General features: G+C 35.8%; 1 protein-coding gene across 1 annotated transcript in view; it reads right to left on the bottom strand.

Moving 5' to 3' along the window:
- Positions 1-47: 47 nt before the first annotated feature.
- Positions 48-13,665, bottom strand: part of LOC117218171 (uncharacterized) — a 38,202-nt gene continuing 24,584 nt past the window's right edge. The window contains exon 2 of the mRNA XM_033466366.2: positions 48-4,651. Within this exon, the coding sequence (XP_033322257.2) occupies positions 4,400-4,651 (252 nt within the window). The 3' untranslated portion in view covers positions 48-4,399. The remainder of the gene's footprint in view (positions 4,652-13,665) is intronic.

The following is a 13,665-nucleotide window of genomic DNA, read 5'->3' as shown; positions in this document are numbered from 1 at the left end:
ATTTTCGTAATGGAAGAAGGCGGTTCGTAAAAGTAGACAATTGTAAATAATTAATCAAGAATATTTTAATTGACAAAATGCAGGAACCTGCCCCAGGAGGGCTTACAAAATTTTATTAATATAATTTAACGCGTACAAAACTAACTTAAATCGCTCGGTTAATTAATAAGGAATTATAATAATACAAAAGAGAACTACAAAATAATACAAAAGAACACTTAGAAACTAGTGAGATATTTTCTAGAAAAATACAAACTACTTAATTTATTGCGTTAGCAATGTTCTCTCTATTTGGTATAACATTAACTCTAGAATTCTTACAATATCTCCTGAGTATTTTTTCAATTAAAAAATATTTGATGGAATCGTTATGAAATATTCAAAATTATTCATTAAATATTGCTTGTGAAATTTAAAACGGATGTTTTAAAATGTTACATTCTCACCATTAATAAAATGTTGCTATTACTACCTTATATAATTTATTTTTATCTTTGTCTTTTAATAAAATAATATGCACCTTTTAAGAAATAATGTGTTTTACACTTTAAAATGCTGCCGCAATTCACATCATATTTGCACATATGTTATATTGGTAAAGAATAAAGATATTTTGTGGTCTTTTCAAAGATAATTAAAATGGTGACTTTCATTATGACTGTTTTTTATGATGTAATGGATTTTATTTTTCCAGCCATTATCAATTTTATTTTAATTGTAAATTTTCCATCGATCCCCGAAAAAATCGAAAACCGTAGGACTCTATGGTATTTTCTGTAAGGTACATTATCCTCCACATAAATGATATATGGTGGACAAATAACTTTCTCTATTGCGCTAATTTAATTACAAGAGGCACCATCGCGTTTTAAGTAATAAAAATATGTATTTATCAAAAGGCTGAAATTGCTTTCGTTAATATTATCTTTTTTTAGCACTCGAAAACAATGCAGCTTTTTCACAATACATTTTGGCGTCTTTTTTCTTATCAAGGCACTGAACATCACGAGTAGAAAATAATTTTGAAATTTAAATGTTAGCCATATATACAAAACAATCTTTCCAATCTTTGAGCATAATAACGTTACTACTTAATGAATATTTAATTAAAAAACTAACGCACTGGAATGATATTGTCCCATATCACAGAAATGCTACAGATGCTTAGAAGCACCCACGCGGTTCTGAGACGATTGTTTTGTTATTCTACTATTGAGAATTAAGTTATTAAATCGCGAAGGTATTGTCATGCTGGCTACGCTAATTAAACTGCAGATTTTTATTAAAAATTTCCATTTGCTAATGCAATAGGAGATTTGATGTAATGTAATTTGTTTAAAGTTTACTATTTTTCTACTTTGTTTAAAAAATAGTTGCATAAAAAACTACGGTCTAGTGATAATAAAATAGAGATTTGCTGTTCCATTGACAAAAATTATGCTGTTCTTTATATTTTTATGTCAACAATTGTGCGTGTCAAATTTACCACGAATTAATATTAAGTGCAACTATTTGCGAAAATGAGAAATCGTATTTTCATCATTATTTAACAGTTTTTTGGACCAATGAATTTTGTGCAAACCCAAGGCACATACTGATGGCATAAATTGTAAACAACAATGCAGTAAATAGAGAGCATCTTACTAGATAAAATTAAGGTACTGACCAAAAGTGCGAAAATAAAACGGGACGCATTTCGTAGAAAACATTTGGATTTTCGCTTAGAGAAACGCGTTGTTAATAAAGTTCTGAACCTTCCTTGCCTCTTTATAAAATGTCAACCTTGTGGCTAATACATGAAATCTTTTTTATTTTTCTATTAAGTGTTATGTTACTTTTCAATTTCGATTTTACACTTCGACATTTATTATATTTTATATTAAAAAGTTTACTTTCTCTTTTAGTGTATATATTAAGCATTCAAAATTAACTTAATTAAAATTCCATTTCAATATTAAATAAGATCCGATTTTAATTACAATTCAGAGGCGAGTATTGACCACGATATTCCCTACAGACAAAAATATATTACTATGCACTGGTTATTTACATGCAGTCTTTTGCGATCCAGCATACACCGGTACAAAAATAACATTCAAATAATACGAATCAACACTAAACGAAACCTGACACGTTACCAACGCATTCTAACGCATCATACAAGTAATTCAAATGACGTACTACACACTAAAAACATTGTAAAAAATAAAATATGGCGAAAGGGAGAACCGTGATTATCCCTTTCCCTTTGCCTAAACATTAACGCGAAATACCTTATGGCAATTCTTATGGCGTACATTACATAATGGCACAAAAGTGTAGCTTTTCCTCGTATCGGTTCAAAGACTTGAAAACTGGAGCACTATAGCAACAAAAACAATTAATTTTTCAGCAGGCTACACTCGTTCGGTTGATATAAAAAATATAACTTTCGGGATACCAATACTTGCGTCATCGAGATATAAAAATAGAAATTTAAAAAATTATGAGATTAGTTCCAATATAAAATTTTCTTTTCGTAGTTATTGTCATTACAGTGCTCCCATAGTTTCCAGATACTGTTCTTTTTCATTCTCGAGTTTCTGGCACTGTGCATTGCTTATTTTATTCTTAACAATTATTTATATACGCATACTTCGATTAATACTTTTTGAGCGACCCTCTTATGAGTCATGGCAATTCTCTTTTGATCTCGTGCTTCGTGAGACTAGGAGCAATACGTACAACCGGTTCAACCGATCCTTTTTCGCACGCGCTACAATCTTATTTACTTTTTACATTTCTTTCTCACGGTTTTCGTTCGCTTTTATACTTTTTGCAACTATGAAACGCCTACGCACGTTAAATATTGCTCTTGAGAAGAGAGAGAGAGAGAGAGCATGAATACGATGAAACTAAAATTTAAAAAATTCTTTGATTCACATTTTGCAACTTGAATCAACCGTTAAAATGGAAATTTGTCAAAGATAAAATTTCATTTTTTTTAATTTATATATAATGTTCAAAATAGTCAGAAAAGATTCAGAAGACTATTAATAAATAATTACTAGCAACGTGTTTATGCATTTAGAATTTTTTAAATTCAATCAACATTGATGTCTAGCTGGACTGATCAATTAGTGTTGAATTTATTGGGCCACCACGAGTCCCATAAATGTATAAACATTTGCACTCTATTAGTCTTGATAAATATTTTGAACAGTATAGTTAAAAAATACAAATTCTTGTTAATATTAAATCAACACAACTAATCGATAATTTAAAACGACGATACAAGTTATGCGTTTCCTCGGATTGTACAGTGATTTATATGTTGCAAAAATAGCAGAGCCATTTATTTACCCTCGTCAGCCTCCTATTAGCATGATTCTGTGACTTCGCTGGTATGAATAGACTACACATGGAGAGTGCAAAGAAACTACAAAAATTCCAACTACAATTAACAGAATTTTTCTGAGTTCTAAATGTTTGGCTCTTCCCATCGTCTTATTTGTTAATATTTAGAAGGAGTAATTTTGCAATTAAGAGTCGGCTCTAAATAATTTGGATAAATACATATGGCATGTTTCGGCTGCTAAATCTGTAATTCACTACACAGAGTTTCTCTTGCTGTACCGGCTTCATTAGCTGGCAATGCACGCCGGTTTCAAGCTAGTAAAAAGTGGTCGTACTCCTTAAGGTTTTACGAGCCCGCTTTTACGGGGCCCCGGTGGCTCCCTTTCCCCCTCGCGTCTCATTCGCGCTGCTAATCTATACTCGCTGGGCCTTCTGTCCTCCAAAAATTTTAGGGCTGCTAAAATGCTCGTTTAATTTGCGCCTGCATGAATTTACGAAGTGAAGAGTGAGAGGATGCCTCGGAAATGTTCCATAAACCAGCTGCTATACTCGTGGCTAATTAATAATGCTTCAAGGATGGTCAGATAAATTATAGAATGTAACTAGATGGTTACCAGGTAGCTTCAACTCTATAAGATGCTTCTATCTTCCACACAAGTTACCACGTTCAGCATCAACAAGCATTTTGGGGTTGAAACGAATTTTAATTCATGGCCCGACTTGGCACAGATTCTACAGTGATTTCTTGCTTTTCAAGTACTATTGCCACAATAAATGTAAGGTGTGGGGCAAGTTTAGATTGCGAGGTTCACACTCCAGCTAAAATCATTGAATGTTTTCACCAGCAATCGAACATTGTCAGTTTGAAAAAAGCCCTGAGAGATTTAATAATCCTTAATAACCCTATACTGACGACTTTCAAATTAACATTCGTTTCGGTCCTAAACTATTTGGAGGCAGAAGTTTGGCGAACGTTCGACCTTGAGAAAGAAGAGAATCTTAAAAGGAATCTAAAGAACGCATTTATAATACAATATGTTGAAGAATTGAGGTGCTCGAGAGTTCATAATCTTCTGAGATTCCGTTTGCTCTGCCTAGAGCCGACTATCAGGCGTTTGCTCCTCTTGGTTGGTGTGGCTAGCAAGGGTGTTCTGCAGGGGCCAGTGTGCGGCCTTGATGAGCAGGAGGTGCAAAATTCCATCAAGCAACCTTGCCTCGAACACGTTCCCACGTTCTTCTCGTCGTTTACGTGACAAGGGAATGAACACTTTGGACAGGGCAACAGGTGCTCCCAGGGCTCCAACGTGCGACTAGCCTGAAATTAAAGGGATAATAATTAATATATATAATTTTTTAATATTAATAATTAATATATATAACCTTCTTCTACATTCAATGAATATTGGTTTAAGCTTGGCCAAAGAACTTGTAAAATGTTAATAAAAACATAACGTAAATTTGTGCTTGATCTGGCAAAGAATTATTACACCTACTAACAAGCTAATTGAGCTAATTCATGAACAGAGATCAATGTAAAATGTTCTCATACTTGGATAAAGCATTTTATAATTATAAATATATTATTTGAATACAATAATATAATAAAATATAATAAATAATATAATAAAATATAAATTATATAATAATATAATATATTATTTGAATTTTTTCTTGGCGAATGAAATATATTTTCGGTCGGTAAACACAGTACTTTCTTAGCTCATGCGGTAACACGTTGGCAGAAGCGGTCGCTAGAGTAGATGCATTTGTTGCCGACGGATGGGCTGCCGATAAGATAGACGCTAAATTCAAATTTAAACAGTGGTTTCACGTGTACAACACATCTTACTTGCTATCGCTTTTCTATCTCAAGAGAGATACCAGGATGACCCGCGTCGAAATACTTTGAGAACCAATTGTCCAACGGTAAAATACACGTTAAAGCGAGAGAAAAATTGTTTAAAAATTGCCCGCGCGTCTCATAGAAAACATTTTAAAGGAATAATCTTAATTACAGATATCCACAAACGTTGTGTTCTCGCTTGCTGAAGATAAAAATATATTGCAGGCGCCAAGGGAAACGCGTGGAAATCCCATTATAGAGGTTGGAAACCGCTTAGGTCGGTTATCAATGACCCGAACCTGTCGGCTCGAAGATAATGCAGCTAGTTGCGCTGGTGCACAGGTAATCGTTGAAACGGAAACGTAATTAGTAAACAAGCCGATACAATCACAGTTCTCGAGCCCTTTTGTGCGGGCAATAATTAATCGTATTAGTGACGTCGGGTTGCACCTGTTCACGTCAGAGTGACTTATTGCGGTATAACGCGAGGTGAAAGGAGCGTCGAGCCGAACACCAACATAAAGGATTACATGTGGATTCACCTGCTTGCATACATATGCATTTTAGGGCGCGCGATCAGAAACGCAAAAATTAATTGTTAACATTATAGTACCGGGTATAGATAATACATCTTTAGATAATATTATTATTGTAGTAATATAATATAATATAATATAATATAATATAATATAATATAATATAATATAATATAATATAATATAATATAATATAATATAATATAATATAATATAATATAATATAATATAATATAATATAATATAATATAATATAATATAATATAATATAATATAATATAATATAATATAATATAATATAATATAATATAATATAATAAAATAATATAATAAAGCTGTATTATCTATATGTTATATATATATATATATTTTTTAGAAATGCGCGTTCACCGCTTTCCGTTGCCTTTTGAGATTTTTCAAAATTTCTTGAATTTTCTATTTTTCTATTTCTTGTATTATTTTTTTTATTTTTCTATTTCTATTTCTTGTATGTTATATATATAACATATAGATACTACAGCTTTATTATATTACTTTATTATATTATATTATATTACTACAATTCTTCCGTTCGAATAAAATTACAATTTCTTTTCCAATCGAATGATTTCTAAAAATCCAAGAAATTTCGAAAAATCTCAAAAGGCAACGGAAAGCGGTGGACGCGTTTCTAAAATTGTTGATAAAGATGTGCGTACGAGAACTGTTAATGGATGAATAACCATCGGAAAGCCAAGGTGGCGAGTTATTGAAGGTATTCGCGAATGGAAACATAGCGTCACGAACAAAGGGCAATGTTGTCTCGGCGTGTTGCTTGGAGCATCTGTCGTGCATTGGTAATTAGTACGTCGGCGAGCGCGTGAGAAAATTTCACCGATCAGAAATGTGCAAAGTGAAAATATCCTCCTGCGCCTGTGCAGGAGAGAGAGTATTCAAAACAATCGTCGAGAATACATGAGAATTGAAATGAATTATCGCAAAACTATTTCTAGCAACGAGACAAAATAACATTAGTTCTCTAATGTTGGCAATAATAAAAATAATATTAACTTTCTGTTTACATGCATAATAATAATAATAATGATACTATTACCCAAAACGCGCGACAATATGTTATTTACCATCGGAACTAAACAAACGTTGAGAAATTAACGTTCAGCAAACTGAATACGGTTTTTGTGATTTCAATCGAATTGAATACGGTCGAAGGTTGATAATCCTGTTTGATAGCGAGCCGAACAAAATTGAGCACGCTTTCGGCCACGAATAATTTACGGCGGTGTCACCGAGGTCCTTGTGCCTAGCAACCGAGTGAATTCCGAAAGAAAACGTTGAAACGTTGGCGCTATGACTTCTGGCGGGAAAGGTGGGCCTCGTGGCTCCTAACAGACATATGGACACGCATGATCTTATCTTCTATGCTCTCTGCTTTCGTTCCCTATAGACACGATCTATTTAATTACCCTATCTAACTATCTATTAAACATCGAATCATTGAATAGCCGAAAATAATAATAAATAAACGTTACACAATTAGCGTCCGCAAGTGCTCTAGTTGGTAACTATCTCGGCTACTTCCGCTGGTTATCACGCCTCTGTATTTAATCACGGAAGTTGCGGAGCATTAGGAAGCGGGCACATTAATTTTCTAATTAGCATCGTCGACTCAGTAATATTGCATTCAATTGAAAATGAACTTACGTGTTAATAATATTTACTCGGAACAGTTCATCCTCGATATAATTCCCGTTTTATTTCATTTTCAACATTGTTGCACAATGCATGAAGAGTTTTGCAACAATGTTGGTAATTAAATTGAATGGGAATTATATCGAATAGATATGTAATAATTAATATATATTATATTATATATTAATATAATAATATTAATAATATATTAATATAATAATATTAATAATATATTATAAATATTATAATATTATATTATAATATATATATTATATAAATGTGTATAATTCCGTATAAATATGATTTCACTGTTACCAAAAAGAAGTTCCTATTTTATGCGCTTTGTGGCGCGTACCAGCGAGAACGGTGTACTTCACCGAAGAATTTCCGAAAACCGGAAAAGGTAAATATCCCGATATCGACGTTTTATCTTCACTTTGTTAACGTGCGGGATTTCCATATCTGGTCCGGTGCACATCTATCACAAAGTAGCGATACGAAAGCGTCCCGCGCGTATCGCATGGACACATCTGTACGTCACGTTTCGACGAAAAAAACGCTAACAAAGAACGGTCACATGCCAGCATAAGGATACTTTTCATTCGTGGCTCAACTTTGTAAACGCGGTTCGAGCCGGTCCAGCATCTTTATCTGGGTTCACCGAAGTTTTCGGGGCGGTCCCTCTGTAACATTGTGCCGGTCCCTTCCCGATTCACGTGCGTTTATCTACAACCTGGCCCGAAACCGAGGCCCGCAGTCAATCATTAAAGACGGCGGTTCGTTTTCCGTTGGAATGTCCGGTCAATATTAATGTTTTTGAATCTCGTGTTGCTACATTGTGTTTCGTTACGCCTACTGACCATTTTTTTTTTCTAACGTCCCTCGGGACACGGTCTATCCGAGAAAAATATCGTCCTTTGCGCAAGCATCAAGATTGTTTACTGTCGCGGTTTTTTAAAGAAGCAACTTTTTTAAGCAAAAGTATATATAGTAGGAAAAATAATAAGAGCTAGAATAACGAAAAAATAATGAGTTCAATAGCAGGAAAATTAATTTAGTTTTAACAAGAAAATTAACAAGAAGAATGATAAAAGAAATGAACAGGGAAAATAACGAGAAATATAATAGGAAGATTAATCGGTAAGGTAGCAGTGATAGTCATAAGAAAATTGCCCAGGAAAATAACAAGAAAATTAAGAAAGAAACAATAAGAAAATTAATAATAAGAAAATTGCCCAGGAAAATAACAAGAAAATTAAGAAAGAAACAATAAGAAAATTAACTAGAGGACAATGACAGAAAAATCGGTCGGTAAAATAACGGAAACAACAATGTGAAAACAATAAAAAAAAAAACAGGAAAAAAAGAAAGAAATGGTATATTGGAGAAAGATAAAGGAAAATTATTAAGGAAGTTATTTATTGGTACCGAGGTTTTTACGAACTGCGAAGGTGATGTAAGATGACAGCACGTTAATTAAGAATATCGAACTTCAGATAATGGTCCTCTTCGCGATAATAGCCGAAGAAGAAGTCTCGTCTTCGACGCGGGAAGTCCGTTAGGGCAGACACGAGATAATATTGTGGGCCCCCGGTTGCGACATAGCCGTTTTTCTCTCTGTATTTGTACTAGGATGTATGTTTCACAGGCGCAATGTTGCCCTAGCCCCAGCTGCTACATTGTGAGGGAAAGGGACCGGGCAACATAATTTTTCAACGATTCTGAATAGCTACGTTGCCACGGGCGGCTCGCATTTGAAAACGACCGTTGACTTCGGAAAAGCTACTAAATTTTCTACCTCTCTGGCCCTCGGTTTTTTTTCTCGGGGATATCTGTGCCCCCGACAATCGTGGAAACACACATGTTGAAATCCCAGTAATTTTTGATTTCGAAATGTAGGGAGAATAGACAGTTTTTATTTATTCTTAAGCCGGGAATTAAAATTGGTAATTTCTGTTTTTAATTCAGGTATTGAATTAAACCGAGTCGTTTTTATTCATTTTTAGTCTTGATTCGCAATTAGCAAATTTTTATGCATTTTAGTTTTGAGAATTAAATTTAGCCATTTTGATTTATTTTTTTGTCTTGGATTAAAATTGTATGTTACACGTTGTCCATGTTCTTGCAAACGTTTTAATTGCCAATTTATGCAAGACATTTTTCCCTGTCCATTTTTGTAAAGCTGTGTTTTCTGTCCAACATAAACGTTCCACAGATTTTATTAATAGAGATGTCGAGATAAGATCAGGAGGATCGTAGTGTTAATAGAAGAGGGTCTGTGAAAAATGGACCAAAATGAATTGCTATAAACGCGTCCAATTGTTATGCTAATTATTTCGCGCGAGCAACGATCGGGCCGAGCAATATCCAACAAATTGATAAATCACGTTTCCAAAAAGTTTCACTTTACGAAAAGAACATCTTCTGTATTAATTACCAACCATTTCTTTAAAACCGCAAAATGGTGTGCAGAAAATTATTTTCAATTCTAATATTCTGATAATAATTTTCACTGTCTAAAAATAGTTTCAATGTTTCAGAAATAATTCTGATCATGCTAAATGGTACAAAAATAATTCTAATCATACTGAATGGTACAAAAATAATTCTAATCATACTAAACAGTACACCAAAATTCTAAAAATAATTCTGACGTTCTAACAACGATATCAACGGTAATTCTAATGTTTCAGAAATAATTCTGATCATACTAAATGGTACAAAAATAATTCTAATCATATCGAATGGTACAAAAATAATTCTAATCATACTAAACAGTACAAAAATGGCACCAACATTCTAAAAATAATTCTGACATTCTAACAACGATATCAACGGTAATTCTAATGTTTCAGAAATAATTTAAGCAACTTCGATATTTCACTAATAATTCTTGCGGAGAAAAAAATTATCGGGACCCCGAGAAACGTAATTAAGAAAGTGACGATGATTTCCCGGGGCAGCAGTACGAAACCTGAGAACCAGATAAAAATCGTGGCCCATCGGGGCGACTGTTTGTCAAAAATTTCGTGGGAATGGTGGTTCAGGAAAGGCAGAAATTTGTCGACACAACCGTGAACGGGAAAAGCGGGCATTCTCCGTGGGGTCAATCGAACGGAGATCTAATTTGACAGAATCAAAGCCCGAAACTCGATACGATCCTAGTGCGTTTAATGGAGATATTGAATTACCGGTACACCTTAATTCGAGGCGATAGGTGAAAACGGGGGGAACAAATCGTCCGAATTTCTCGAAGCCTCCGGTCACGCCGGCACAAAGGGATTAGCAGACTCGAAACTCCTTCTTGGCTAATCCTTTGCAATATTTTTTTCATTATTTTTCGTCGGCGACGCGCGGAAACCTTCGAGCAAAATGATCGACATATTTGGACAGTTTTTTCTATAGGCTTTGCAAATATATTTGCAATCGAACATTTTGCATTCGAGAGAACGTATTTTCAAGCATATATATATATATATATATATATATATATATATATATATAATTTGTTCATAAAAATTGATCGAGATTCGTTGAGAAGTTACGGTCGTTTTTTCTGGATAACTTTTCGCACACCCGTTACATGATTTGTCGGCATTTAGCGAACAGAAGTGGCATCTCGTTACGCTCTATTACCGATGAAAATGATCTGCAATAGGCGCACAATGCAGCCACCTTGACCCCGTGCATTACTCTGCTTTTCATCTGTTATAATTAGTTAATCGATTCACCCAGATACCGAGCCGGGCAAGGTCGTTCGAAGGAAACTAAATGTCATTTAACGATCACCTTCGCGCCGGCTATCTGACAAACTATTAATCCTCCTACTCGGTGTGTCGATAAAATTAAAACTCCATTTGCCCTAATGAAAAGGCGAATCAATCGGAATTGTTTATCGGCGCTTATGAATTAAACATCGGCACGCGTGAAGTGTCGAAAGCGAAAATTCGAGAGATCGACCGATTCTCGGTGTCGTCTCGCCTGAGTCATTCACTTTTCACACATATGTCTCCCCTGTTACTTGCGACAATTAAACTTCGCGGCCGTTAATTGTCCTAACAAGTGCCCGAGACATTTTCCAAGTTACTGAATTATCAGGATGCTACGTTACAAAATTATTGTAACATTGCCAAGATGTCAAATTACTATTTTATTAAATCATTAGGGTATATTAATTTAAATAATTCTGATTTAATGAATTATCAAGCTATCGAATTGTCAAATCAGTCAATTATCAAGATGCCAAATTATTAAATTATTAATATTAAGTATTATATATTATAGTATATAATAATAATATTATAAATTATAATATAAAGTATTAATTATATATATTATTTACCAATTTATTAAATTATCTGATTACTAAATTAATAATATGGAATTACCGAACTGTGAATATTTTCGAGTGAATTGTTTCTATTGTCTCTAACGTTATATAATTATTATTCTACATCATAGAAATTTTAGTTTGTATTATTTACAATTTGAGGTCGTTACGGGGGCCATAGTCTGTCTCTATGGTGGATCTCGAGCGTCCAAATTGAGTTAGGCTAGCGATTCGAATGGAAAGAAGCTGCCCATTTTTCTGGTTCGGCGCATCTACGATTCCCGTCGGTGAAAAGACCGATTTTTTCGGTCCCATTGGAGCCGTGTTCAACCATGAGGGAAGTTTCGGGTTACGGGACACCAAAAGAACCCGAGGTGCACACCGCGAACACGGGTCTACCAGTCGACGACTTTGTACGTCCAGGTAGAACCCTCGTGGAGCAACACAAAGCATAGTCTTAAAAGGATTCTTCCCTAAAAAACGCGAGCCTGAATTTAAAGTCAATTTTTTATCTGCCCCTCCATAAACAGGAAAAATATTCATAGGAGTGTAGCTACCCAAGCCGAGATGCGATAAACCGGCAATAAAAAATCGTACATCAAATCTGATGGTCTCGTTGCAAAGAGGAAGTTTCAGGCTTCAAATTCACTATATCTCAATCCCGAGGAAAAAATTGTTCCATGCCCATAGACGAGCTCGAAGTTCAAAATTGGAAGAAGTATCGTCCTTTCGTTTTGGACCATTTCCTGGCGCGATAACATTTTTTTCATTTAATGCAATGGAAGGATATAAAAACTAGAGATTTCGCTCTTTAAAACGAGCTCGGATACCTTGTCGTCCGATAATTCTTAACGGAGATACAGCGGTTCGAATCGGAGACCGAAGGGAGTCCCGCGCGCGCGGTTTGAATTCGGTACGCGCCAAAATTCGGGGGGGCCTGCGCGGCGGATCTGCGCAGACGGCCGCAGACACGCGGAGGGCTCGTGTACGTGCACGGGTCCAGGCTCGTTCCGCTTCGAAGTGGGCCAGCTGCCCGCCGGCAACGAACGTCAGATGTATCATTATCTCGGGCTCGCTGTTGCTATGCAATTAGAGTCCGTTAATCGGGGAGATCCCCACCCTCGCGCCTTGCCGACGCGCCTTTCGTGACGCCAGCCGATGGTGGGGGCGAGAAAAGAGGGGAGGTAAGGAGAGGGAGAGAGAGAGAGAGAGAGAGTGAGCGAGTGGTGGGAGAGAGGAGAGGGGAGAGATAAGAGAGCGCCCGAGACGAGGACGGCAACAACAACAATAACAACAGCCACCACGTGGATGTAAGAGCGCGAGAGAACCAGCCGTTTCCGCCTGCCGGTTCTGCTGATCGTTTTTCGGGTTCTGGGAGATGCCTTGCTCGTTTTGCGCTGCGCCTCTGGACCGTAACGAAGAGGAACTTTGGCAGACAAAAGTAATTGCTTCGCCGCTCGGATACGAATCTTAATGGCCGCTTCCTGTTTCACCTTTTTTCCCGCCGAAATTGCCCCGGGGTGAAATTTGCCGAAATGTTCGCGCATGCGCGCGGACCTCTTCGTTTCGCTCTTCTTCCGTTCTGGCCGACTCTGGACGGTCCAGCGAATTCGGAATTGAGGAACGAAACGAAATAAAGTACGCCTTAAACGATACATAAAATAACTGGTAAATGGCGATTGCTGTTGAAGTTTTCCTGCAAAATACTTCGTTCCGTTGTTACAATTTTTAACTAAATCTTGCTAACGAGTTTTTACGCGTCATGCAACAACTGGATGAAACAGTAACGAAACAAAGGGAAACAAAATGGACACACACGTGGCACGAGCTTCTTTTCCACCGAATTGTTGAAGTTTCTGTAACCATTGTAGTTGAACGTTTGGAATTGTTCAAGCTGAAAATGATTGAAACGCAGACCGAGCATTGTGTTG

Source organism: Megalopta genalis, chromosome 5, assembly GCF_051020955.1.
Source record: "Megalopta genalis isolate 19385.01 chromosome 5, iyMegGena1_principal, whole genome shotgun sequence".
NCBI lineage: Eukaryota > Metazoa > Arthropoda > Insecta > Hymenoptera > Halictidae > Megalopta > Megalopta genalis.
Note: the sequence above shows the minus strand (reverse complement) of the source record. Positions and strands in the feature narration are given on the sequence as shown.